The sequence below is a fragment of the Anser anser genome (genome assembly GCF_964211835.1).
Source record: "Anser anser genome assembly, chromosome: 4".
NCBI classification, from domain to species: Eukaryota; Metazoa; Chordata; class Aves; order Anseriformes; family Anatidae; genus Anser; species Anser anser.
Genome location: NC_139724.1, coordinates 64,991,451 through 65,017,383, shown reverse-complemented (window position 1 = coordinate 65,017,383; position 25,933 = coordinate 64,991,451). Strand labels below are relative to the sequence as shown.

The window sequence follows — 25,933 nt, the reverse complement described above, 5'->3', positions numbered from 1 at the left end:
AACATACTAAATTAACAGATTTTGTACGTCATCAACAGATGTTACTGTGACATTATGTCTAAGTTATTTGATCCTTAAGACATAACATTGTTATGGTGCTCTGGCAAGCTAGGATGCCAACAGATTTCCATTATTGGTTTACATGACACGTTACTGTAGCTGTATTGAAAATACAGACTTCCTTTTTGCGGTAGTACTCTTCAAAAGAAATACATCAGGTGTCCAAATGAAGCTGCCTATAAATAATGCTGTTAGTCAGAAAGCTGTTCCATTTTATTGCAATACTACTAGTGGTTTTATTTGTATTGCATCATACCCAGTAGCCACAGACACAGACCAGGTATCCATTTGGCGGGCAACAAATAATCAACTAATATCAAATTCCTGTCTCACTCTCCTAGAGTTTGGATAGTAAACTGCCTGATGTAATTGCAGCCACAGATTTCTTTTTCTTCCTGTTTCTGTCCTGTTACCCTTCACTCCCACTGCTCCCTAGCAATTTAATGACAATTTCCTTCCAGATTCCTTCTCCTTATCTGAGTATCCATTTCTCTTTCACTGCCTGGTGAGCATTATGAAGAAGGATCACACAAGTTAAATGTCAGGCATGTTTCTCCTTTTTTTTTTTTTTTCTTCCCAAGAAAGGGGAGCTGGGAGGGCAGATGGAATGGCTCTTCCCTCTCTCCATTACCAGACTTTTAATTTATTGAGCAAAGCAGGTGTATAGATTGTGCTGTGGGTCTATTCAGTCATTCTGTCTCACGTAGATAAATCAGTTCTCCCACATTCAGCAGTCAATCACAAATACGGGATATAGCTCAGCTTGTGTTGGTCTCAGGAAGCCATCATAGGATGGTGACTCCAGGAAGACAAGCATTGCTTGGCTGTTAGCATTGCTTTCAGCAGCAAACAACTGCAAGTCAGCCACAGTGTCCATATGGCTAATCAGCCAGGCAAGACTTCAGTTCAGCTACCCAGAGCGTTTGCACGGTTAGAAAGGAGAAAGTAGGGAACTGGGTACCTAGCTGATATTGCTCAGGAGGTATCGCTCATCTGGAGCCTCCTTACTCCTGAGCTCATGGAATAGCTTGTCTCTTGCTGGTGTGGTCTATGTTCAGACATGGCACCAGCCTGCTCTAACCCCATCTCCTCTTTTTCATCACTTTGGTCCTTCTCCCTCTTTCAGGCTCTTATTTGCCACTTAAAGGCATTGTGCCCTTCTACACTGCTGCCAAAAAAGATAATGAGGTCACTTGTGTTTTGGTAGCTATAGTCTGGTTATCTCCTGAGGGCAGAAAACAAGGAAGGGACAAAAGCAGGCGCAGAACTCAGTGGAAACTCAATGACCTATATTATCCCATTGGATTTTTATTACTCTAAAATAATTAGGAAGATTAATATTGTCATCTCCATTTTAGAAGCTTTTTTTTTTTTTAACTTTTGAAAGAGTATTTTATAAAAAGACTAATGTAGTCATCTGCCTTAAATACGGTAGACCTTTTATGAATAATAGTTTTATATTTCTCCGACAAGATATAATCCAGAGTGAAATGTATGATATTTGCATGAGTAGCCTTGATCCATTGCGGAAAATAAAAAGGATTTGGAAGAAAGACTTGCACATTTCTCATATTAATATGCAGATCTAACCTAAGAGGCAAATAATTCAAGAGAATTACTGTTGTCATCATTATAATGGACAACACTGCATGGTCATTAATGGCTTACAAGCAGTAGGTTTTTTAATAATCCACAAACTCCTCTGGTCTCCTTAATACTCAGGCTTTTCCTCCCCCATTTCCAGAGATAATGCTAACATGCAGATGATTTTTCTTGACTGTCAATTCACAGTTATTCATCACAGAGTCCCCCCTTCTTGCTTTCATTATTCTACTGCATTACTCCAGATACTCAGCTCAGGCCCAACTTATGCCTAGTCTGGAGTTCTCTGCATGTCCTGGGGTGGGGATACCATTTCATTTCAACTACCAAATCACTGGCAATAAGGTATGGGTAACATAGCTGTCCTGATGTTTTCTACTCCAAGAATCGATTTCCAATGCTTCTAGAGAAGTTTTTAAATCATTCTCAGAACACGTATGCTGAAAACACAGCAGACTGCAGTTGGCCCATTACAAGTGACAGTTAGTGGTGTGAATTTCCAAGCAGGTGGAGTTATTTTCATGACAATTTTTTACACTTTCTAAGCTCTACCTACAAGAGGCCCAGATTCACTTTCAGTGGTGAGGTTTCCAAGCACTGTGACAGTACTCTGAATAGATCCCTAAAGCAAGTCTGACATTATGCAATACCTTTGCATATGCAGGCTTATTGCCAGACATAGCTCTGGAAATACATCTACAATTTTATCAGGTAGAAACGAGCCAGTTTAAGTTTGGCACCCAAAGGCATTTCTTCCAAGCCCAGACAGTTTGCCCCAAACTCCCTGCCATGGTTTCCCTGATGGATGGTCTGACCATGGTTGGCAAGCAAACCCTTTCCTTCATGGCCCCTGGAAAACCTGTTTTCTGCCTCATCAAAACTCTGCTGTCCCTGCAAATCCTTGTTGCTTTAGCCTTTTTTTTTTTTTTAAACAAACAAACAAAACAAAACAAAACAAAAAAACATGGAGTGGTATCTTTAAATGTTTGAGGCTCCATTACAAAATTCTTCAACACCAAACTGAGACAACATGGGAGACTTTCATTAGTGTGTCATTTTCATTTCAGAGTGCTGATCAAAACAAAATGGTCATTTTTTCATTTTACAGTAGAAGAAACAGGACAGAGGGAGTTACATAAATGTAATAATCCTGTAGCATGAAATTAAAGTTTCAGAGGTTATTTCACACTTCGCAAGTAATTTTCTAAACAGCTAGTTAGGGACTGAAAATGCTAAAGGTTATATTTAAGTTTTCAGGAATAATTTTTAATACACAGTAATGTTCTGCAAACATTTTGGTATTACAATCAGCTTCCTGTCTTCTTTGTTCACTCGTCTTTTAAAAGTATTGCTATAAAAAGTGAAAACAGACTTACAACATTCTCTCAACAATAGCATCATGATACATTGGAAGCTATAACTGACCATAGTAATTTTACTGGGGCAGAGTATACAACAGCTCTGATCACAAAAGTAATTTTTTATTTTGTTTTATGCATGGATAAGTTAGAGCAAAATATTCTGGTCTGTGTCTGTGAAACTGAAGCAAGCAATATGGGAGCATTGCATATTTTCAGTTAAATAGGTGTGTGAGGTCTTTATTAGATCTACAAAGGTTATGGAGTTATAGAACACATGATAAACACAGTGACTATGGAACAAAACCCAGAAACAGAATCAGTGTTTTTGTTAGCCAAACAGCAAAGACTCTATATAAATAGACACTCCTGAAGACTGAAATCACCTCTACACTCCCCAGTGAACACTGCATGTAGTGGCTGATGCACAGCAGCGGAATGACTTAGGTAAGTTTGTATCACCATGCATAATACTACAAAGTCAGCTTGCTGGAGAAATTCATTTATAAAAAAAAAAAATCAAAGCAACAGTTATTTTTACAGACATATAAAGACAAATGGAGAAAGCAAGGGAAAAATAATCGTCAAGAGAATATTTCTGGTTAAAATATTCTGCTTTCGCTGTGATATCAAAACTTCTTTCCAGCCTGCATCCCTATGATAAAAGTGCTTTCTTACAAGAAACTAAGTAATAGTTCATACCTTTTTCTGCCTTGGTGGTATTATGTTTTTCAAGTAGGAGGTAACGAGGACTTTCAGGAAGAAAAGGCAAAATCACAACTTGTACCAATGAAGGAACAATGATCACTCCAAATAAGTAAGGCCACCGAGATTCCTGTGAACAGGGGCAAAGATGGTAGTCATTAATACTCTCCTGTATTGACACTAGGAGCACAAATAGCTACAATGGAAGTGCTGTAACTTTTCATCATTTGACATAGCGTGCCAATGAGCAGAGTAATGTCTTCTTCCTGAGATCAGTAAGCGGTCTGAACACTTTTCCCTCAGATCCCCTTACTCAAGGGCTGAGGAAGTCAGAATTTAAATCCTCAACTTATAGAAAGAGAAAAAGAAAAAGGGGAGCTGGAAAACATAACATACTTTTCCTTTCCTTCAGCATCAACAACCATACAGACAAAAATCTTGATATATACTTAAATATGTATTCTACAAGTCATCCCCATTCACAATAATATCTCAAATTTTCTTTAATAAACAGTACAGCAGTATCTTCATATAGTTACATATAGCTGTCTCTTACTCTAGTCTGTTTGAAAAAAAGAAGTGACATTATTCGCTTTGAAATCAACTGAAACAAAGTTGTTAGCAACCCCAAATGTACTCATTATTTAAAACTAGCTTTAGAGGGCCACCTGAGGAAAACTATTTCAGTAAAAGGCTGGGAAAGGCTATAAAGAGAGCTTATTTAGCTCTCTGGGTTTACTCTGAAAAGAAAATACTAACAAGTAGCTGGAGAAGAAAGGTACCTGTAGTACTATTTTCTCAACAATATGGCCCTTTATCTGTCCATGTTCTTAAGATACCTTTTGTTTCAATTGTCTAATGCCAAGACTCATTTTCTTTAGTAGTTTTCTCATTAAAGGTCATCATTTATCTATTTAATTCAATTATTTCTAAATTGAGACTTGGTTCTTAATTGAAAAGTCTGGTGAGACTTCAGTGGGCCCACTGCTCAGTCATAATGTCTAGCACATTTTCAAAAACTTGGCTAGATCAAAAGCAGATTGCATTGCATCCTGTCTGATTGAACTCTGAAAGGCACTGGAGGTTTGGATCCAGTTTCTCCCTCAGAACGAATCTATCCATCCAGAGCCCACATTCCCCCATACAGAACTCGATAAATTTCATTTCAACATAATTTTCCACAGTCATATCAAAGTTCAAAAGGCCCCCAAACTGTTGACAGTTTTTATGTTCTCCCACTTCAGCAGTCCAACTGCTAAAACAGAACGCACTGCACGCTAGAGGACGTAAACTATGCTCAGATCCTGAACTGGAACATGAAGTAATTTAATAACTCCCAGGCAGAATAAGAGAAGAGTTTTTTGTGTTTTGTTTTGTTTGTTTGTTTGTTGTTTTTAAGAAAAACAAAACATACCAAAAAAAAAAAAAGGGAAGAAAGAAAAATTCCAGAGATAGCAAAACAACTTGAGAAGGGGATTTTTCAAAAAATTCAAATCTCAATGTTATGAGTGTTCCTCAGAGCCTCTGTTACCATGAGGACTTAAAGAATCTCTTCCTTCACGCTTTTTTTTTTTTAATACAGGTGATTGAAGAAATTTACCTAATATAGGAGCATCAAGACTGGTTAATAGTTTGTTTATAAATGAACAATCACCAGTCTTATTTTGAAAAATTGAAATTTAAACTTAGGTTAAGACTTTAAAAATAACTAAGAAATTGCGTATACAAAACAGGCACCTGTTTGTAAAGAAACTTAAGAAAACAGGCAGTCTGATCAGTTGTATTCTGTATCTGCCTGGAAGCACTTATACAAAGTTGTAAATGAAAAGTCATTGTTTTATGTCATCTCTTATGATTACTTCCTATAATATAAATACTCTTTCTACATATCATATAAAAAGTTTACAAGGCTTAATAAAGTTTATAAGGCTTTTACAGTACTTCTGGAAAAAAAAAAAAAAAAACAAAAAAAAACAGGAAATATGTGCTGATTGAGAGTATTTTTTTCCATGATGCCAAGGATTCTTTAAGTTAAAAAAAACAAAACAACAACAACAAGAAAAACACCTTCTACTGTATATCGCTATGATTAACATTCTGTCATCTTTTTGGGACTTAACTTGGATTAATCTTTCAACCTTTTTAAAGTCTCCTGTAGTGTATGTTTTCTCAGTTCAGTTTTCTCTCAAGTAACTCTTCAGAAAGTGTTATTTTTAAAAAGCTGTGAATGAAACTAAACTTCTGAACTTACCCTTCACAATAAATAAGACCCTGACAGAATAATAAGACATTTATTTTCACTACATAAGACACCGAGCTTCCTTTATTTCGTCTATGAAAGATTTTATATTTACTTTTTATTGTGCTAACTTGAAAAAAATTAAGGTAAAGCAATCATAAATGTACTTCTACAATTCTATGTTTTCTACAAGGAAATTTGAGCATTTCTGAACTTGTAATTGAATCAAATTCATACATTTGTGATAAAACTGGTGTTTTGCCCTTTAGATAAGGGGCAAACGTTTCATTTCGATAGGAAAGAAGAAATTTATTTCATTTTTAACAGTGTGCATGTTACAGAAACAACAACAACAACAAACATTGGTAAGTCACTGAGTTTAGTGAAAATGTTTCCATCCATTTGGAATGGATTCTACTTGCTTTTCTCTTAATTAACATTATCCGTATTCAGATTCTTCATCCCTATACCGAAAAGAAATATCAGGACTAAACTGAGTTTAAAAAGATCCATAAAAGAGCTACATTTGTTGGTCTGAAAGTATAAAATACACATTGCTGAAGATCAAGCAGAATTAGACCCTATAAAAAGAATTAAAGGAAGCAGGGAAAAGTAGGGTACGCTAACCTTTTTAAGGATTAATAGAACCTGTTCTATACAAACAGGGACAATGCTCAGAAGCAGTAATAAGGTGAAGAGAAAAGACATTTTAGGCATCACTTAGAAGACACTGTAACACTTTGCCTCAGCTGTCAGTAGGGAGAAGAACACAGACATTACTGAGAGAAATGAAAACAACACATTTTATCTCAGGAAAAACTGAGAAAAGCAATAAATATTTTAATTACAGAGGACTTGACTCATCACCTGCTTAGAACTTGTACAAATAACTTGTCAAGATGGTAAGATTTTAATTTTAAACTGTCACATTGTGAATATTTGCTGGAGCATGAAAAACCCAGCTTTGATCTATTTACAAAAGACAGCTAAATAGTAGAGCAAGTTTGACATCCACAGACTCATTCAAAGTCTGATATAATAAAGTGCAAAGCTGTAGAAACACATGGTGGGAAAAAAAAGAGATAAAACATGACACAGGTTTATCAATTAGACAAGATTAACTTATATCAGAATACAGTAAAGCAAATGTTATTAAGTCAGAAAATTACTAATTAAAATGTAGAAAATTGAACATATTGTAACAATTAAAACGTGGAAAGAAACTGGCACGGGGAAAGTATCAATGGTTACTGCTGACAGGTGGACTAGGGGACTATATGGACTTCAATGACCTATTTAAGCTCTGGTTACATTTAAAATTTTTGTTGATTAGGAAGATTTTATTGATAAAATTTGAAGACACTTTCCACACAGGAAAGGCTAAGAATATACATATACATATAAAAATTAAAAAAAGATATTTTCAGGGTCATACAACAGAGGTGAGAAGAAGTACCATACACACGGATACTCATTTTTGGAAAAAAATGATGAGGCCAATTAAGTCTGCTAGACAAGATGTGTAATAAGAGCAAAAAGACTGAGTTAGGAAATACATGACTGCCACAGGCTTTACTCTTTGTGTATATATATATACATATATTTATATATATATATATTTATATCTATAATTTTTTGAAAGCATACCTTTAAAAGGATAACAGCCATGCCACCTCATAGAGATATTTGGGGCTCATTTAGCTTACTGCTTGAAACTTTCAGATTAAATTAAAACAATATGTTTACAATAGAAGCATAAATAGACACTGTCCCTTTTTCTCATTCAATGCACAGCATAAATATGATTGATCCATGAGCAGGTATTCAATGTCCATTTACCAGTCACTATTTGCAACTCCTCTAAATATTTATTCAATTAATTCCTTTGAGAGTGGGAAATGGGTTATGGTGGGTTTACAAAAACAGTTAACTCTCTAGCAACAATAATGACTTTTTGCGTAATACTTTTCTTATGAAAAATTACACATTTTCCCCATTTTGTATGTGCGGAACAGCACCTAATACAAGATGGAATCATCTGCTTTTTCTTGTTCCTAAAAGAAGTGGGAGCATTTTCATAAATTTATTTTGGCAAAATATAATCACACACACAAGGAATTACATTTACTGTAATTTCTAGATGCCCTGAAGCATCTTGCCTCACCTCCTGCTGCAGCCCCAGAACGATGCAGGTCTCTTGGGTTTTGTATGTCACATCTGCCAGTCCCATGCGGACATCTAAAGTATGTCAGGGCATCAAAATGATACTGTATGCTTATGTTCAAGCAATTGAATCTTATCCTCTTTAATAGAGGCTCGGTATGAAAACTTCATATTATACCACAAATATTCTGTCACACAGAAAAATCACATCCCTGCTCTGAACAGGCTGAGTAGACTTGCATGTGCAAAGCTGAAAAGCCTGCACAAGTCCTGCATTTATTTGTTCACCTATTATTGTCCCACAGAAAATACTTCTGATGGTAAAGGACAACCTTACTGGCTTGGGGCCAAGGACTGAAAAAGCATCAAGGTGGAACTAATTTCTTAGCATTAAAATTGTCTTTTCTTCTGCAAGTCAAGGGTATGATGAACATGAGGCAGTTAAGACCAGCTACTAGTGTAATGTGCAAGACAACTGCCTTCCTCTTACTTTCCTGGTGCCGCTCCAAACTTGTCTCTACAGCCTCCTCTGCCTGCAGAGGTAGCTAACCTCATCAATCAACGCTTGCATCCCTGCTGGATACAACCCACAACCCCCCATCTGTCATAATAAGTTTTAATAACAGAGTTATGAATTACTTACTTTCTTGTTTAAAGCATAGGTAACCCAGACAGTACACATCTTTCCCCTCAATTCTGCACCCATGTGGATGTTTATTTTTATGTCACTACTATAGATATAGCTCTGACAACACTACTACTCAAGTCTCAGCATCTTCCCAGGTATTATACACTACAGAAAGTTACCAGACTTAAGGCTGTACAATCCTAATCTAAAATTCACAGTAGTCAGTGGGAGGTTTTTGTTACAGATTGAATCACCTTTGGATCAGCCTTGAAAATGGTTGATGTCCATTTTCTGTGACCTTCTGTTCATTAAATTGCTTGTTAGACCATGTTGTACATATCGAGACAGAGAAAGCGTTAAGAGTTACCATAATGCTTATTGGTCCAACTTTTTAATGGAGTCAACAATAGCTAGCTTTTTTTCTATTTTTTTTTCTTACCTAACACTTAAATGGCATAATTGCTGTCTACTTTGTTTATTCATTTCTGAAAAATAGCAATGGGAAATAGCAAGCTTTCAGATGGGATTATTTTCAGCAGTGAGCATAACTTGAGTATATTTAGAAACATAAAAAGTATGTTGAAGCTAAACAAAATTTCTGACAGACTCCATTGCAGAAAAGCATGTGGGATCAGGTTAACTTTCATAAATAATACAGTATAAAATAGTAAATTAAAGTAATTGAAGAGGATAACATTCAGTTGTTTGAACATACTGTATGTATTATTTTGATGCCCTAGTATACTTTAGATATCTGCATAGGACTGGCAGATGTGACACACAAAACCAAGAGACCTACATCATTCTGGGGCTGTGGCAGGAGGTGAGGCAAGATGCTTCAGGGCATCTAGAAATTACAGTCTATGTCATTCTTTGTGTGCTTGTGTGATCATATTTTGCCAAACTAAAGTTACAAATGTTAGACTACGGTATATCAAAGTTAAGAAAAATATTTAAATAATTTAAAACAAACAAACAAACAAGCAGAAATTGCTGTTTTAAGATCAATTGAAACAGCTGAACATTTCATCTTGACACATTTTTAAAGGCAACAATCTGGTTTAGATTTAAAAAAAATCTCATTTTAATTTGACATTTACTTTAAATTAAAAAAAAAAAACAACTTAAAGGTGCAATACCAATCCAGTATATATCTGCTGATTTTATTTGTTGTCAATCGTTTCAAAAGCAAACTAAGAAATGCAAGTCTACAAAATACTACTCAACACTAATGACTGCATGCTACCCTATGATGCTTGGCCAATTTACCACAGTATTAATATCCAATTTGTAAAGGACAAATTTACATATTAGGACATGAATTTGCAGTAATGGGTGATTTTATAAAGGACAATGGGAATTATAACTGAAATTTTAATCATCCAGAACCTTCAAAAAGGTTTAAGTGGTCATTATATTCCCAGACTGTGAAGCACACTGGGAAGAAAGCCACAGGTCAAATCATTTCAGATTTATTCCTTAATAACAGATTTGTAAATATTATCAGATGCCAGATATTATCAGATATTCAGGCACTAAGAAGACATCATCTAAATCTTTGTCTATACCTTCCCATAAACTAAGGAAGTAGAGTCCGACTAATACCAGATAAGATGAGGTTCGTGGACACATATTGCTTTTTAATAAGTCAACCACAATAGACAGAAAAAGGTTATTGTTTGTTTGGTGGGTTTTTTTGTTGTTGTTTGTTTGTTTGTTTTTTGGTTCTAAGTCTGACAAAAGCAAAAAGTCAAACCTTAAATATAAGTGGAAAACAATTACTCTGTGTTTAGTTCAACATGCTAACTATGTTTTTGTGGATCAAGAGAAAGCTGTCTGACAAACTATGAATAACTACTCTTAACTTTCATCGTATTTTGAAATCTTTCTTTACTTCAGAGCTGTTGAAGGCCTTCTTTCCATTAAGGCTTGTCCACTGTTTTTTCATCTGATCTAGTTAAACAGAATACATCTACGTATAAACCTGATCATCTCAAGTGTTAGGTGGGCACTGTTTCAACTGTCTATGAGAAAATCCTCAAAGATGAGAAACTGTCATCCAAATGTTAGATGTGCTGGCATTGTCTGCTGTTCAGCAATAAGTCTAAAAATAAATAAATACATATATTTATAGTTTTTCTTCTATAACCACACTTAGACCCACATTCAGACAAATCCTCTCCTGCAGGATATTCCCCTTTCCAATGTAAAATTGGAACTTTTGGATATTACACAATGCCAATCAGCCACATGTTATTCCTAAAACTGCAGGAATTTAAGCTTCACAGCACAACTTTAATGGAATGAAACTCGTTTGCATTTACAAGGACTCACAGCTGTTTTCCCATGCATTACTTAATGAGTTCTGTACAGAAAAAGAACAAATAAATACTTTTGTGTCTGTCTGGGGGAACCAATAAAATGTTGATTTATGATCCCTAGTAAATACATAATCTCAGCTGGTCCACAGTAGATATAAGCAAAATACCTCACTTAATGTCTCCATTATAAATATACCAACAATACCCACCACATCCTACCAACAGGGCTGGTGTAACAGAACAGACCTTCTCATCCCATGGTTATTATTGATCTTGTATTGAAAATTGTCCTGTGAATATGCAATAGCCCAAAGGGCCCTGGCAGCATTTCTGTATCCTTGTCAGCGTGACCAAGGCCATGCATCTCTAGCCTGGTGGCTGCACAGCAAATTCCCTTCAACTATTGGGTAAGGTGACCTCTAAGCCCCTGTTCAGCAACTCACAGCTTGCAGTTAAGTGCAAATATTTTGATACATGACATAGAAAGTGCTTCAACAATAGGTAACTCAGTGTCTTATGTGATACTCTGAAAAGATGAAAGAAATTTCCCATTTCTTAAAAGAACAGACCAAGAGAATACTTTAAAAAGGATTGTCATCTCAAAAATCACTATCTCAAGTAACTCTTAATTGGCCTGTCTGGTACCAGTTTACAAAAGTGCAGACAGATTTACATTAAAGATACACAAATCAATCCAGGCTCAGAAAAGCACCTGCTGAAATCTGTGATTATCTAAATAAGCACTGAAAGGCTTTTTTTTTTTTTTTTTCTTCCCTTAAGGTTGTATTTAGAAATTTGTATCTTTGTACAGCTGCTTTTGTGAGCTACACTTAGCAGCCACCATCCTCTTATGGAATTGAGCAGCCATTTACAAGTACCAATATGTCTGCTGTATCCTTAAGATACACTTTAAAATACTCTTCTGGGGAATGCTCTAGCCTTTAGGTCAGAGTTTTGCATTTTGCTAGAAGAATACGAAGAGGCTTTGCTTCTCTGCTTCTAAGAAACTCTGTGCAAGCTCAGCTGTTCAGAGGAATGATAGGGACCAGGGTAGACTGGACTGACCTTTTGTAAGTCTGTCTCAATGGCATAGCATTTACAGAGGAACTTAAAAACTCCTCCTCAATATTTAATGAAGCTTACTCCAAACTTAGGCAACTCCTGATCAAAAAAATTGGGGGACCAGCACTGATGAACCTAGTTCCTAGTTTATTTTCCCTCTAGAATCACAGAATGGTTTGGGTTCGAAGGGACCTTAAAAATTGTCTAGTTCCAACCCTCCTGCCATGGACACGGACACCTTCCACTAGACCAGGTTGCTCAAAGCCCCATCCAACCTGGCCTTGAACACCTACAGGGATAGGGCATCCACAGCTTCTCTGGGCAAAAGATAAATATCTTTAGCCATAGTCACTGTCATGGTTCAAGGGGAAAATAAATGTATAGAACAAAAGAGGTCACAGAAAAATATGAGGAGGACTGATTGATTTGTATTTTGTATTATAATGCTAGTATGTAAGATTCATTTGAAGAGCATCTCAGGCAGACCATTTTGTCATTGTTGTCCATCTACAGGCTCTGGGTCCCCAGAGCAATTCTGAGTTGCTTTTTCTCAGTTGTAATATACAGACAGTTTTTAAGGAGTCCTTGAATGTCAGTCAAGAGTCTTAAGATGAAGGATCAGTGAAAAAGAAAATGAAAAACAAGAAGAAAAAAAAAGAAACACTAAAAATGAAGATTTGACAAGTAAAGTCAAAGGTTAGTTTTCAGAACAGACTTCAACTAAACAGTCTGTAAAACTGCCTATTTCATCACTGTCTATTTTAGTGCAATTGAAGGAATACTTTTGAAAGAACTTAGTAAAGCATTGTGAAAGATTACTATACAAACTTTCCTAAGTACAAAAAAACTATCACTTCAAATACGCCATTTTCAAGAGTCTTTGTAAATAAAATTATAGTTTGACAAGGAATCTGTAGAAGTTCTTAGAGTTTGATTAAAAAAAAAACACACCATACCATTTGAATGATACCAGATACCATTTGAATCATACCAGAACTAATTTGAAAGGGGCTCATCACAGTTATCTTTTCTTACTAGCCTTACTAGCGTAAAGTACAACTAAAATATAGATTAAGTTCATTAGTCCTTTACCAAATTTAGTTCTTTTTGCCATACAAATTGATATTTACATCAACATTTTTTTTTCTGCTAGAACAAAGTAACGAGCTGTGGGAGGATTTTGCCTAGTATCATCATATGTTACAGACTTATTTCCAATTCCTTTTGCATAAACAAGTAATTGCTAGACAGCTATGCATTAAAGCTGTTCAAATTCCTCAAAAAGTGGAATATAAACTGTAATTCATGTTGTTTCAATGACAAAGACAACATCTAACTAATAAAGAGTTAGTAAATTGTAGCAATAGCAAATTCTGAATGTATTTAGAAGGGGCAGAAGAAAATCTAGAAAAATGCGGTGTATCACTTCAAGATGTATTCAGAAGAGAAATTCTGGGTCTTCTCTCAGGTATTTTTTTCATTCTTTTAAATCTGTTTACCCCACATGGGGTTACCCATAAGAGCCATCAGATTGTAAACAAGTATTTTCTCTTCAGGAAACCCTTCCTGCCTTTAATCATTGCTGCTCTGTCCTGTACCTGTACCTTGTATTGTTCTTGTTAAAATAGGGTGACTAAAACTACTTGTATCATTGAAGAGGTGGACACATCAGGAATTTTACCATACTATCAGCAGTTTTTCCATTTGCTTTATTTTTATTTTGTTCCCTGGATAGACCTACAGGAGCGATAGGTATTGCTCAGGAAGTGTTGCCCTAATAGGCCTTTGGAGACAGCATAGCAAGGCTTCCAGGATGACATGCTACTCACCATGAAACAGTGCAATACAGCTAGACAAGTATGACATAAAAAGACTTGAATTATATAAAATAGGACTCCTGAAGTAAACAAAATCTATTTTTCCATTGGCCTACCCATGGCAGACAGATATTCTGGTCTGAACAGCAGGCACAGCCAGGCAGCCACTAGGGGAAATTGCTGGAAAAACAACTATACCTTAGGAAAACATTACACACTACAGGAAATAGGGCTCTGAAAGGCAAAGTCTGAGGAAAAGATGGCAACATGCAACAGTTCCAGTTTGACCTGTCCTGAATACACACACACTGAAACATTTTTGCCCTTTCTCATATCTGTACAAAAATGAAAAAAGATACTGAGGTTCAATGCATAAAAAATATGAATTGAGTAACTACAGCAAATATATTCATAAACTATATCCTCTGTCATTAAAGGAAAGACTAAAGCCCACCTTCATTAAACAAGCTGAAGCAATAAACAAAAATCAACTTGGTGGTCTACAACATTTAAAATATGTTAACATGCTAAGAAAAACCTTTGGAGTGGGACACAAGCTTACATGCAGGAAGAAACAGATGAGTTACTTACAGAGAGATACCATTTGAGAATACCCAGAATACACCGGAATTAAGGCCATGGAATATTCCCCTGAGATCGTAAGGGTAAATTTGAACTTTCAGAACTAAAGTTGACAATGCACTGGCAAAAGATCTGTAGGGAACAATCCGTCAGAAAAATGCTCTGGCTTATTTAGTCGCAGAATCACATAAAGAAAGAGAAAGTGGAAACACCTGAAGGGCAGTGTTTTTAAAAGTGACAGGTCTGAAATACTTTATCATAAATATCTGTTTTCTCCTTCAGTCAAATACGCAGAAAGCTGCACATTCTATACAATGTAAAATGCCCCAAATTAAATAATCTTGTAGCAAGCAGCAGTAATTCAGTGCCCACCTTATGGCAGATAACATGATTCAATTCCTGAGGGACAGAACCAAGTTGTCATCTACAGTTGCCAGGGCTTCCTGAAGAATAAATGGCTGTGGACTAGAGAAGGCTAGAACAAGATACTAGCAAATGAAAACAAACATGCTATTCTCAGAAGTCAGGATTGTGAAAAGAAGCAGGTCACCAGCATATAAAGTAGCTGTGCTCTGTATTCTGATCACCAGCCAGCTTTAACATAGCATAATTCCCCGAGACTCAACAGAAACATAGTAGATATGGATTCCCGTAGGTTAGAATGTGTCAGAATCAGAACCTTTAATGAAAGGAGTCGCTGGGATTTTGGTGAATGGGAGGGAATTAAGATAGGGGAAAGAATATCAAAGCACAGCAGCAGAGGACCAGTGTCATGACTACAGCTTTTCTCCTTTGGAATAATCACTCTTAGTAAACATTGCACGCTAAAGGAACACATTCTTCAGACTCAGTACTCTAAAATTAGTACCTTTGGAGACAAATAGAATAAAAGCCTATATATTCAGAAACCAAAAGAATGCCTGTATTCAAGTTTTAGAATCATTATTATATTTCTTGCATCTGTTCTTTTATACTATAATTTAAAAATTGGATGTAGTAGTGTTTAGCAAGTTCTTGTCAATATGGTATGATGTGGAAAAAAATGTATTTCTAGAATATTTCAACCAAAACTTTTTAAGAAAATTCAGGAAATATGGAATATTTTGATTAAAAAAAAAAAAAGTGTAATTTCATCTCATCTAAGTTATCTCTGTAGCTGTTTACTTGGGTTTAAATTTAAAACCAGAATTGGTATAGAGGAAGGCACCTAGGATAAGAAGGAGATTACAGAGACTGTTTTACTAGAAGATATGATCTAACCTGAAACTAACCTTAAGGATATAAAACTATTAGAGAGTGTGCAAAGGAGGGCTACAAAGATGGTGAAGGGTCCAGAGGGGAAGACATATGAGGAGTGGCTGAGATCCCTTGGTTTGTTCAGCCCAGAGCAGGCCGAGGGGAGGCCTCATGGCGGCCTGCAGCTCCCTCACGAGGGGAGCGGAGGGGCAGGCGCTGAGCTCTGCTCTCTGGGGACAGCGACAGGACCCGAGGGCACGGCATGGAGCTGGGACAGGGGAGGGTCAGGCTGGGTGTTAGGAAAAGGCTCTTCAGCCAGAGGGTGGTTGGGCACTGGGACAGACTCCCCAGGGCACTTTTCATGGCACTGAGCCTGCCGCAGCTCAACAAGTGTTTGGACAACTCTGTCAGACACATGGTCTGATTTTGGGGTGGTCCTGCACAGAGCCAGGAGCTGGACTTGTTGATCCTTGTGGGTCCCTTCCAACTCAGGATACTCTATGATTCTATGAACACAAAAATCACAAGTAATGTGACGAGGATAAAGTAAATACTTCAGTAGGTGGGGAAAAAGTCAGAGTGACCAAAAGACAAAAAGAACAATGAGAATAAATTGACGGAATTGGCCATAAAAAGATAAAAGAATTAAATAAGATTCTCAACCATCAACATTTCCAGTAGAAAGATTGGGAAGGCTGTAGTGATAGGAAACAAGCAACCACCTTTAAGACAAACATTGACAATTTTTCTGAAGGAGAAATTATAACATAATTAGTCTAGGAAGTAGGGAACTGGACTCTGTGATACAGGGGAGCACTTGCTCTCCTACTCTCACTTCAGTGTTTCACATATTTTCTGCATGAGCTCTGAAACTGTCAGGTTTGCATTCATGCAGTGCAGTAACATAGCCAAAGAACTGAAACCTGACCATTGCCCCCCAGCACCAAATTATGCCTCCTGCTTCACCTGTGTGAGGCTTTATAAATAAAAAACTACTAAAAATCACTTTGGGGCTGCTTAACCTACTTAACACAAAAAGAAGCACGTTCTGAATTGCCTCAAGTAATACTCAGAGCTTCAGAGCTATTTTTATCCCATTTCCACATTTAAAGGAACACTGTTGCATTCGATAACTGAGGAAGTTACCAAACAGGTTGTTAATAAAGGCTTGTAAGGCTATGCCCCAAAGTCTATGTAAATGCTTTCCTTTTCTGTAGAAAGACTTCTACAGAACCACTGAAGGCAACAACCTCATATAATCCAGATAAATGCACCAAGCTCCAATTTAAAAGTTAAATTTTATGCTCAAGCTACTTCAGCCAGAAGTCTGTTCCAAATATCATCGCTGAATTTCAGCATGCAATTATTCATAGAACATTTATGAACAGTTCTTCTTGTAGCAATACTGTCCTTCAGATTAAGCAACTCTTCCCTCTCTAATTCTTCCCTCTGCATCAACAAGGTGCAGCCAAATCTTCTCCCTTCCCTCTATTTCCTCAGCCAAGCAAGCAACGTTCTTGTCATCTCCTCTTATAAGAAGCCATGCTTGCAGCTCTCCCCATGTCCCTTCCTGTTCCAAACAGTCTCTTCCAGCAAGATACCCAACTAGGTCTTTGTTCCTCCTTTCTTCAAAAGCACCACAGCTTAAATACTATGATTAATAACCTTTCAAGTTACAAGTCATACATACATGACAGACCTCAGGAGAAATTTTTTATGAAACCATGACAGAAGACAAATATTTATAACTTATTTCTATTATTCACATTACCATTATCTACAACCAACTCTGATAGAAACAAGCAACTAGCCACAGAGCAATGAAAAATATTCCTTGTGAGGTTTTAAGCCATGATAATTAAAATTTGGTCATCGCTAGACAGACTTAACAAGGGTGTTTTTTACAGATACTAGTGCACGCAGTGGCACAGAATGCTGATCACCGGTGACAAGCTCCCACAGATTGGAGCTTTCCATTCAAATGTAGAATTATATCACAGAATGTCATATTACAGCCTTGGCCTAAGTTATAATGGAAACCACCCCAGAATTCTGAGGAAAGCAAGCGTTTGCTTTACAGTTACAAGCGAAATCATTGAGAAGATACCGTGAATGTGAAGCTATCTCTGAAATAGGGTGGCTGTGGATCTGGAATACTGTCCTCACTTCAAATGCATCAAAACTTTCTCCAACAGAAGAAAAAGGAGAACAAAATAAGTATTCTGGGAATAATTTGATAAGCTTTCACATCATTACAGAAGCTACAACATTAATCAGTGAGAAGATGACATCTAGAAGGTAGTTAGCAAATGTCTTGAATGTACTTTCAAACATGATCAAACACAGTGACAGAAATTTAAGCAAGATATTTGCTGGGAAGAGGAGGAGGAGAGTCTTGCAAGAACCAAAGAACTCAGAAAGAGGACACCGTGTTTGGTTCTTTCCAATTTCAACAGAAATGAACTCCTCACATGTACCCTCTGCAGCAATTTCCTCTGGCAATGGTTTGTTCCTTGTGCAAAACTCCCACTGATATCATGGGGAACACCACACAAAGCTATGGAAAAAAATCCTGGCTTGACCGAAACCAAAAGAAATTTTGATAAAGCCTTCAAAAAGGGCTAAGACTGCACGAGGGAATAACATTTCAAACAGCCTGAGGTTTTCCCTCAGTGCTAAATTTTATTAATGCATTAGAAGAAAAATACACCCACATACCCAACTGGAAAAATCAGGCCAACTCCAATAATTTCATTGGAACTATGCTAATTTACACCAGCCAAAACTGTGCTCCTTTTATATACTGATGTTACTCATCTTGAAAATGAATAATTCCACAAATAAAGTATATTTCTTCTTATATAAACTAATGGTTAACTTTAATGGTGTAACATTAACTAACTAACAACATATTAAAGCAGTTTGTAGAAGCAGAATCGCAATCTGCATGATTTGGGAGTGACAAAAATTAAGACAGCGGGAAGGGGAGAACAGAAACAAAAAGAGTGATATGAAACCAAGGAATAAGTATATCCTTTTCAAAATAACCCAGAAACCTGGCAGGAAAATAAGAATTTTCACATGACACCTCACCTTTAAAAGCATGTGTATGTTTAGAAAAAAAAATAAAAATCTACTGCTTAAGAGCTGACATATATTCTAAGCAGTTGAATCAGCTCCTTGACATTTAATACACTCTTTTGTAGTGCACTAGCTTTCAAAGCAAGAGAAAAGACATTGCAGAAGCCATGCAATGAACTGAAAGTCATTTTAAGTTTTTACCTAAGATCTGCTGGCTTAAAAGGGGAGGGAGGGAAGTAATCTGTTCTTCAACCAAAGGGTAAGTTGAATCAAACCGTTTGCCTTCAGCAGAGCTTAACAAGATCATAGAATCATAGAATGTTAGATAAGTAAGCCCAAGGATAAAAAGACAATAGGAGAGCTGGTCATATAAAAATAAAAGTGTCAGGGAGGATACTATCATGTATTTACATGGAGTTGAATTTAGATGGACATAGGAGGACAGGCTCTCCTCACTTTTCAGCTGTTTACTACTTTTGCTGACTGTCAGAAGGGATTCCTAGTTCAGGTTTCACTGCAAGAGGATTGCTGCAGACACTTCCTCTGCACTGCTTTGAAGGCTCATCTCTGGTTGAAAAGTATTTCCAAGTGCTAGCCTGAATAAACCTCGACTTCATTTATTCAGAGTAATGACGACATCCAGTGGCCACCAAGTTAATCTCAGCCTATGGGAGCAAGATAACCTCCTATATCAAAACAGATATTCGCTTTACACAAAGGTATATACTAACTCTGCTCTTGCACCTGCTAGTTCATGACTGCATGACAAGAAGCACTATAATTATTGGGCAAGAGTCAGCTTCTTATTCAAATTCAAAACAAGACTTTTTCTGTTCTATCTCACTTTGAAAAATTATAAATAAAATACATGAAAACCCCTAAGCATTTCCATGGTAATCAAAGAAACAGGAAAACAGTATGAATAAATGTATATAAAGAAAGGGGATGGGACGGGAAAACATGTGTATGCACACACAATCCGCTCAAGCTGTCAAAACTGGTTGCCACATCTACCGAACCCACACACACTTAAATGATATGGAAGAAACCATTTTTAAGTGTTTCAAAATAAAAAAGTAATGGGTCTGTTTCCCATTTTCATAAGGAACTCTGTCAAAATACAGCTCTTTAAACATGCTTGTGTTCTTTCACAGAAAATGTCTGTTGCATACTTACTGTCCCAAATATCTCTGGCAGCCCCAAAACTTGCCCAGTGAAAACACCAACACAGATGAAAATTGCTGTGACCTGGCCCAATGAACCACGGATTTCCTTAGGAGATATTTCACTCAAATACATGGGAAGGGCACTCAGAGAAATGCCTACAAAAGAAAGGTGGAAAAAACAAACAAAAATATAAACTAAGTCATAACACCTTTTCCGTACACCAAGTACAAAATGAGCATCTACTGAAAGGAGTCTGAGTACTAATCTGCTCATAAGAGAGGCATAAAAAATTGCATATAACAGCATTACATCCACGGATAATATGAATTATCTTTTCTGCACGCCTAATTACTTTTGCACTATTTAGCAGCCATGGGATTGATTATCTCTGTTACACATCTACAGTGATGTGTGTTGGCTGCTATTTGAAGAGAAGCAGCAAAGGTTACTGAGAGATGAGAATCACCAAGAGAATAGATTTTTTTGTTTTTAATTTGTTCACCCCAAAGGAAACAAAATGAAGTTTGCACTGGTGCAGGTAAGGAAGAAAAAACAACATATCAGACACGTAGATCAGACAGTGCCAAGTGAAACATTTTCACTGTAAAAAGTATTAGCAGATGTTCCTCCATATACAGGCTTACAGCTGCAGTGAACTTTTGACAGCAGGCATAAAATAAGGGCAAGAATGCTGCTCAAAACCAGGAGAAAACAAGTGCATGACCCTGGATAGCAGACTGACCATACTGACAAAGCTCCAAACATTCGATCATCTGCTGGTGGTGTGAGACAAAAATTGGCAGCTAGCACCAAAATTCCCCATAAACTGCATATTGCAAGTGAAATACACATCTACTTTCAAAGAACTGTAGTTTGTACTTATAGACAAGATGGCCAAAGTTTGCCAGAAATGTTCAGTGTTGCAAAAGCCAAAACACTTTCCATTGCTTAAGTTCATGTAATTACACAGAGAGGATAATACCATCTCATTTCATCAAGTCTGTCTCCATATCAGGTTAGTACTTCTAACCATTTAGAAATCTGTAAAGCTGCTGAGAACTTCATTGCCAGGTGCAAGACTACTCTGGTGCAGAGGTGCTTCCATGATTTACTTTTAAATTGGGAAGACAACATTGCTAGGAGTGAATGATGATGTTCCAAACATCCTGTTTAATCCTACCACTGTTAACATCGGATCCAACAACTTCCAAACACACAGGAACAAGAAGCTTTAATAAATAGACTACATCCTCCTAATCAATGAAATGATTTTCATTGCATATTCTATGGGAGCTGATAAAGTAAAGGGGAAAGAATTAGGATTGACACCAGCAGCTGGGGGAGAGGAGAAATGTTATGTGTAAAGCAAGCATTACAGATACGTACAGCATGCTAATAGCTTACCTGCATCAACACCCATTATTATGCGGCCCAGTATGAGCATTTCAAACGATCCCGCCAGCAGAGAGAGCGACATCAGCAATGCAGCCGTCACTGCAAATACATTATTGAGCAGCAGTGTACACTTCCTAAAAGGAGAAGATACTTTATGTAGGTACCAGCATCATAACAGATAAATCTCGTCATATTCCAAGCACACTAAGCTATTACTCTTAAATATTCATAAATAAACCCCAAAAGTGACTAGCAAATTGTGCCTTGTACATGTTGTATAGAGTTCCAAAGCATAACACAACGCTACACCTAAATGGATACAGTTCCAAATCTATACCACAGCATTAAAATAAAAAATATCATAGTCAACAAAAGAGCTGTACTTTGAAGGCATGGCAATTAGCCATCCTACACACCCTAAGAACCCAAGAACCATACCTGAGACTCTATATGAATAGAAACAAACATATTCTGAGCAAATGAATGTATGTAGGAACCAGCAAATGTACTTCAAATAGCAATAAGCTGACGTAACTATAGGCATTTTTATTCTACATATTGTTTTTGCCATTTTGAGAACTTCCAAGCACTGACATTATTTATGTCATTATAATCCATCCATGACATCCATAAACCCATGACATTAAATACATACATGGAACAAAATTACTGCTTGCAATTTTTAGAAAAAACACTTGGGAGAGGTGGAAGGGGGAACACAGCAATAAAAATCAACCTCTTTCCAAAAGTGTTAAAATTAACCAAAATATTGATTTATATCTTCAACTTTTTCCAGTTTTTGAATTATCTCTTTGTATAACAAGTTGATTTTTTTCAAAGCTCTTCTTTATGAAAAATGATTACTTTGTTAAAAAAAAAGACATGAAAATATATTTTTTAAATTTCAAAACACCTCCATTTCTCATTCACATTATGCCAACAGCAGCATATCTTACAGTTTTCATCTTACAGAACCTTCTGCTCAAATTTAAGTACTCATTAATTCAACAGTGACTCATAAGTCTCATAACTTCTGCAGAAGGAAATACTTTATAAAAGAAATAATATGTATGATTTCACAGGCCTTTGCCAGTCAGATTCAAGCACAGACATACTCTTTCTCTGAACTGACGGGAGTAGCCTGGGTAAAGATATAAGACCAATAGCTCTGCTGTGTCTTCCATTGAAAGATTAAATAGAAAACCCACCCAAAGCTCAGAAAATCACTGCTACCTTATACACGTCCTGTTGTCTCCCCACAAGTGGCTTTTTGCTAAATTACAGCCTGTAGGTGAATGGCTGGAGAAGCCATTAACTTCAGGTTCAGCCCCACAAGTGACTGAAAAACTCATAATTCCCAGATAGAATCACGGCCGTGGCTTGTGATATCTAATGAAGATGTGTTGGCCTCTCTACACTACATCACAATGAAATAGCTGCTTTGCATTGCTTGTGATATAACACAGGACAAAACACAATTGTTTTCACAATAACATGGCAAGAAAATGATCTAACCCTATATTTTCCATCTATGAGTCACCTCACTCAGCTATATGTGGTAAAGCAACGGAGCTTTGTATTTACCAGGTTTTGCAGTCACTTAATTAAGAACAGTTTTGATTTTGCTCTTGAATTACAACTCAATACTGAAGCATCAAGCTCCATTCAAACAACATATGAAGGAAACAACTGATTTGATAACAAAATGTACCTGGAGAAAAACATCACTGATGATGTCAATTATGAGGAATCCATTAACTTTGACGGTAAATTATGTAGGCTGACAACACACAAATTTTATTAAAGAACTGAAGTGGTATTAAATTTTTAAGTATTTTCAATGGATTTTCACCTTCTCTGTGTTGCCACTTCCATGTAAAATAACAGGAATGACCAGAAAGGCTGTCTACCTTTTTTTTTTTTTTTTTTTCCAAAATGAGTAACAAACCAACACAGTGGTCCACGTTCCACATTCTTCTTGAGTTCAACACACAGCCACCAAATGGAAATATCCCAGTCATTGAACAAATGATCCAACTAATTACAACAATTAATATATTTTTAATAGTAAGTATATTAAATATTTATGTTTTAATTACTTTTCCAACTTTCTTTTTTTTTTTTTTTAAATTAAAAAACTGCTTGAACACTGTTTGAATGAGATTGAGACCAGACAAGGAAAGAGATACAGCACATTTAAAGTACATGTTCGTATAACATAGCTGTCAAGAGAATAGTGCTGATTTTGCTATTTGAAACAGGCTTTTCAAATGGATATAATTTAAGAGGGCTAAAGATAATAAATAATGCCAAAAAATGGAAACAAGTCAGGTCAAACAAGTGCTATACATTTATCTGGAGTTGTTACTTTCTTCTTTTACAAGAAAAGGAAAAGGGAAGGGAAAAGGGAAGGGAAAAGGGAAGGGAAAAGGGAAGGGAAAAGGGAAAATGTAACCTCCTTTTAGAAAAGGTTGGCCAACAACCACTTATTCTACGAAGCATGCTGGAGCATAGGAAAAAAGCAAGGATGGGCAGAGAGAAGCTGCTATGCACTGACCCTGACCCCTTGCACCACCTGGCCCCTCACCAAAGAGACTCAGTGTAACCTGTGGTGATCAAGGGTGAGTAGAGGAGTCTGGAGTAGGAGGAAAGGTGTTTCAATATTCACCTTCTTTCTTTCCTAATACCTGATCAGTAATTAAATGCTTATGCTAACTGGCAATAATTTAAGTTAAATTCCCCAAGCTGAGTCTCTTTCAAGCATGACAGTAATTTGTAAGCGATTTCTCTTTCTTATTTTTTTGACCCATGAGTTTTCTCACTCCTGTTCCTCCTGTTTCTCTCTGACACCCTGTCCTGCTTGTGGGATGGGGAGTAATGAGCAGCTAGGCGGGGTGCTCAGCTGTCAGCTGGGACCAGCTCAGCACATCTATGAACAGAAATAACCACTTCTCATAAATAACCACTTCTCAAGAAAAAAACAAAAACAAACAAACAAAAAAGCAGAACCCTCTGGACTCCACATGTTGCCTTGCTTTACTTCCAATTAGGTCATGTTGTATTCAGAATTGCTACAATCATAAATTAGCAATGCATTCCTGGTCACATAGGCCAGAACTGTATTACCCTAGACACAGGGCATAGGAAAAAGAAAAATGGAAAAAAAAAAAAACCTTGTATATACTGCTTGTATAACTCCAATAAAATGATATAATGATAACACACTTCACAGTGTATTGTAGCAGACACTTTCCCCTGGGAAACTCCAACCAATATTGTCATATAACTGCTTACCGCACTTACAGAGTGTAAGCATACAAACTTCAAAACTAACCCACCAGAAGAAAAGTCACATACTGGTGCATTGGTCAGCCTAATCATTTTTCACAAATTGATTGATCAAGCAATTGTCAAATGGCACAAGAAACCCAGTGAAACATAAATATCCTACCTAGCTCTCACATAGCACATTTCATTTCAGTCTTGCTGAAGGTTATAGAGCACATCAGTAACCCTATTGCTGTAAACAGTTAAACAGGCAAATCAAGAGTGAAGTCGACTCAACCTAAAGCTAACTTGCAAAACAGTGTCAGAGCTAGGAAAGGGAACCTGGACTCAAGTGTGAGTCCACACCTTCACATACTGCACTTACAGGCATGCAGACAGTCACTGTTTTGTGTTAAGAGCCCTGGGTTGTCTCAGTTGAGAGCTAAAGGAAATATGATTGGGGGGGGGGGGGAGGGGAGGTAATGATATTTCTATTAATCATATAGTTTATGGCAAACTGCCTCTGCTGCAGCTATTACACTAAAAATCCTAGACTAGAGTTCATTTAAATGTGAAGATCTTTTTTCCTTCTTCTGCTCAAATTCAGAATTTTCTCTAGCCCAGAGAAATAAAGCATTTATGCATTCCAAAAGGAAGATGCAATCAAAAAAATTTTGATTGTTTGAGCACAGAGCATTTTTTCACAAGCAGCTATATCCTAAGACAAACAATAAGCATGCCAACTTATTACCAAAAATTGGTTGTCTCTTAAGGTTGGCTATTTGTTCTGCTGCAGGACTGTAATTTCTACTTCTATGCTCAGTTGGAAATAGTTGTAAGAGATGAGCAATTTGCTCAGTAGAAATCACAGTTTCTATAAGCATCCCAGTTGAGCTGGACAATTTACACATCAACTTGGCACAGACAGAGCTAAGTTTTAAATAATTTTCCCTTTTTTATTGATTTTTTTTTAAATAAATCTTTTTTCTTTTCTTTTTTTTCAGATATTTTTGGTATTGAAAACACTTGAGTATCTCCTCCTTGGAACTGTTCTATTTATTTTATTTTTTTTTGCAAAATCACATCTATCTTGCGATTTCAAAGTTGTCATTTGCTCTCATGATAATGGATAGTTCCACAAAGTCCGGAACAGAATCCTACTGACTACATGACTTCCGCAGCTGCAATAATTTCAGTTTTAATTAGGGATTTGAATTAATAATCTGTTTGTATAAAACTCTCAACTAGGA

General features: G+C 36.7%; 1 protein-coding gene across 1 annotated transcript in view; it reads right to left on the bottom strand.

The window, feature by feature from the left end:
* SLC2A9 (solute carrier family 2 member 9) overlaps positions 1 to 25,933 on the bottom strand; it is a 106,065-nt gene that overhangs the window by 63,228 nt on the left and 16,904 nt on the right. The window contains exons 4-6 of the mRNA XM_083836272.1: positions 21,426 to 21,550; positions 20,031 to 20,176; positions 3,723 to 3,855 (exon numbers count right to left, since the gene is read on the bottom strand). Coding sequence (XP_083692398.1) covers positions 3,723 to 3,855; positions 20,031 to 20,176; positions 21,426 to 21,550 — 404 coding nt within the window. The remainder of the gene's footprint in view (positions 1 to 3,722; positions 3,856 to 20,030; positions 20,177 to 21,425; positions 21,551 to 25,933) is intronic.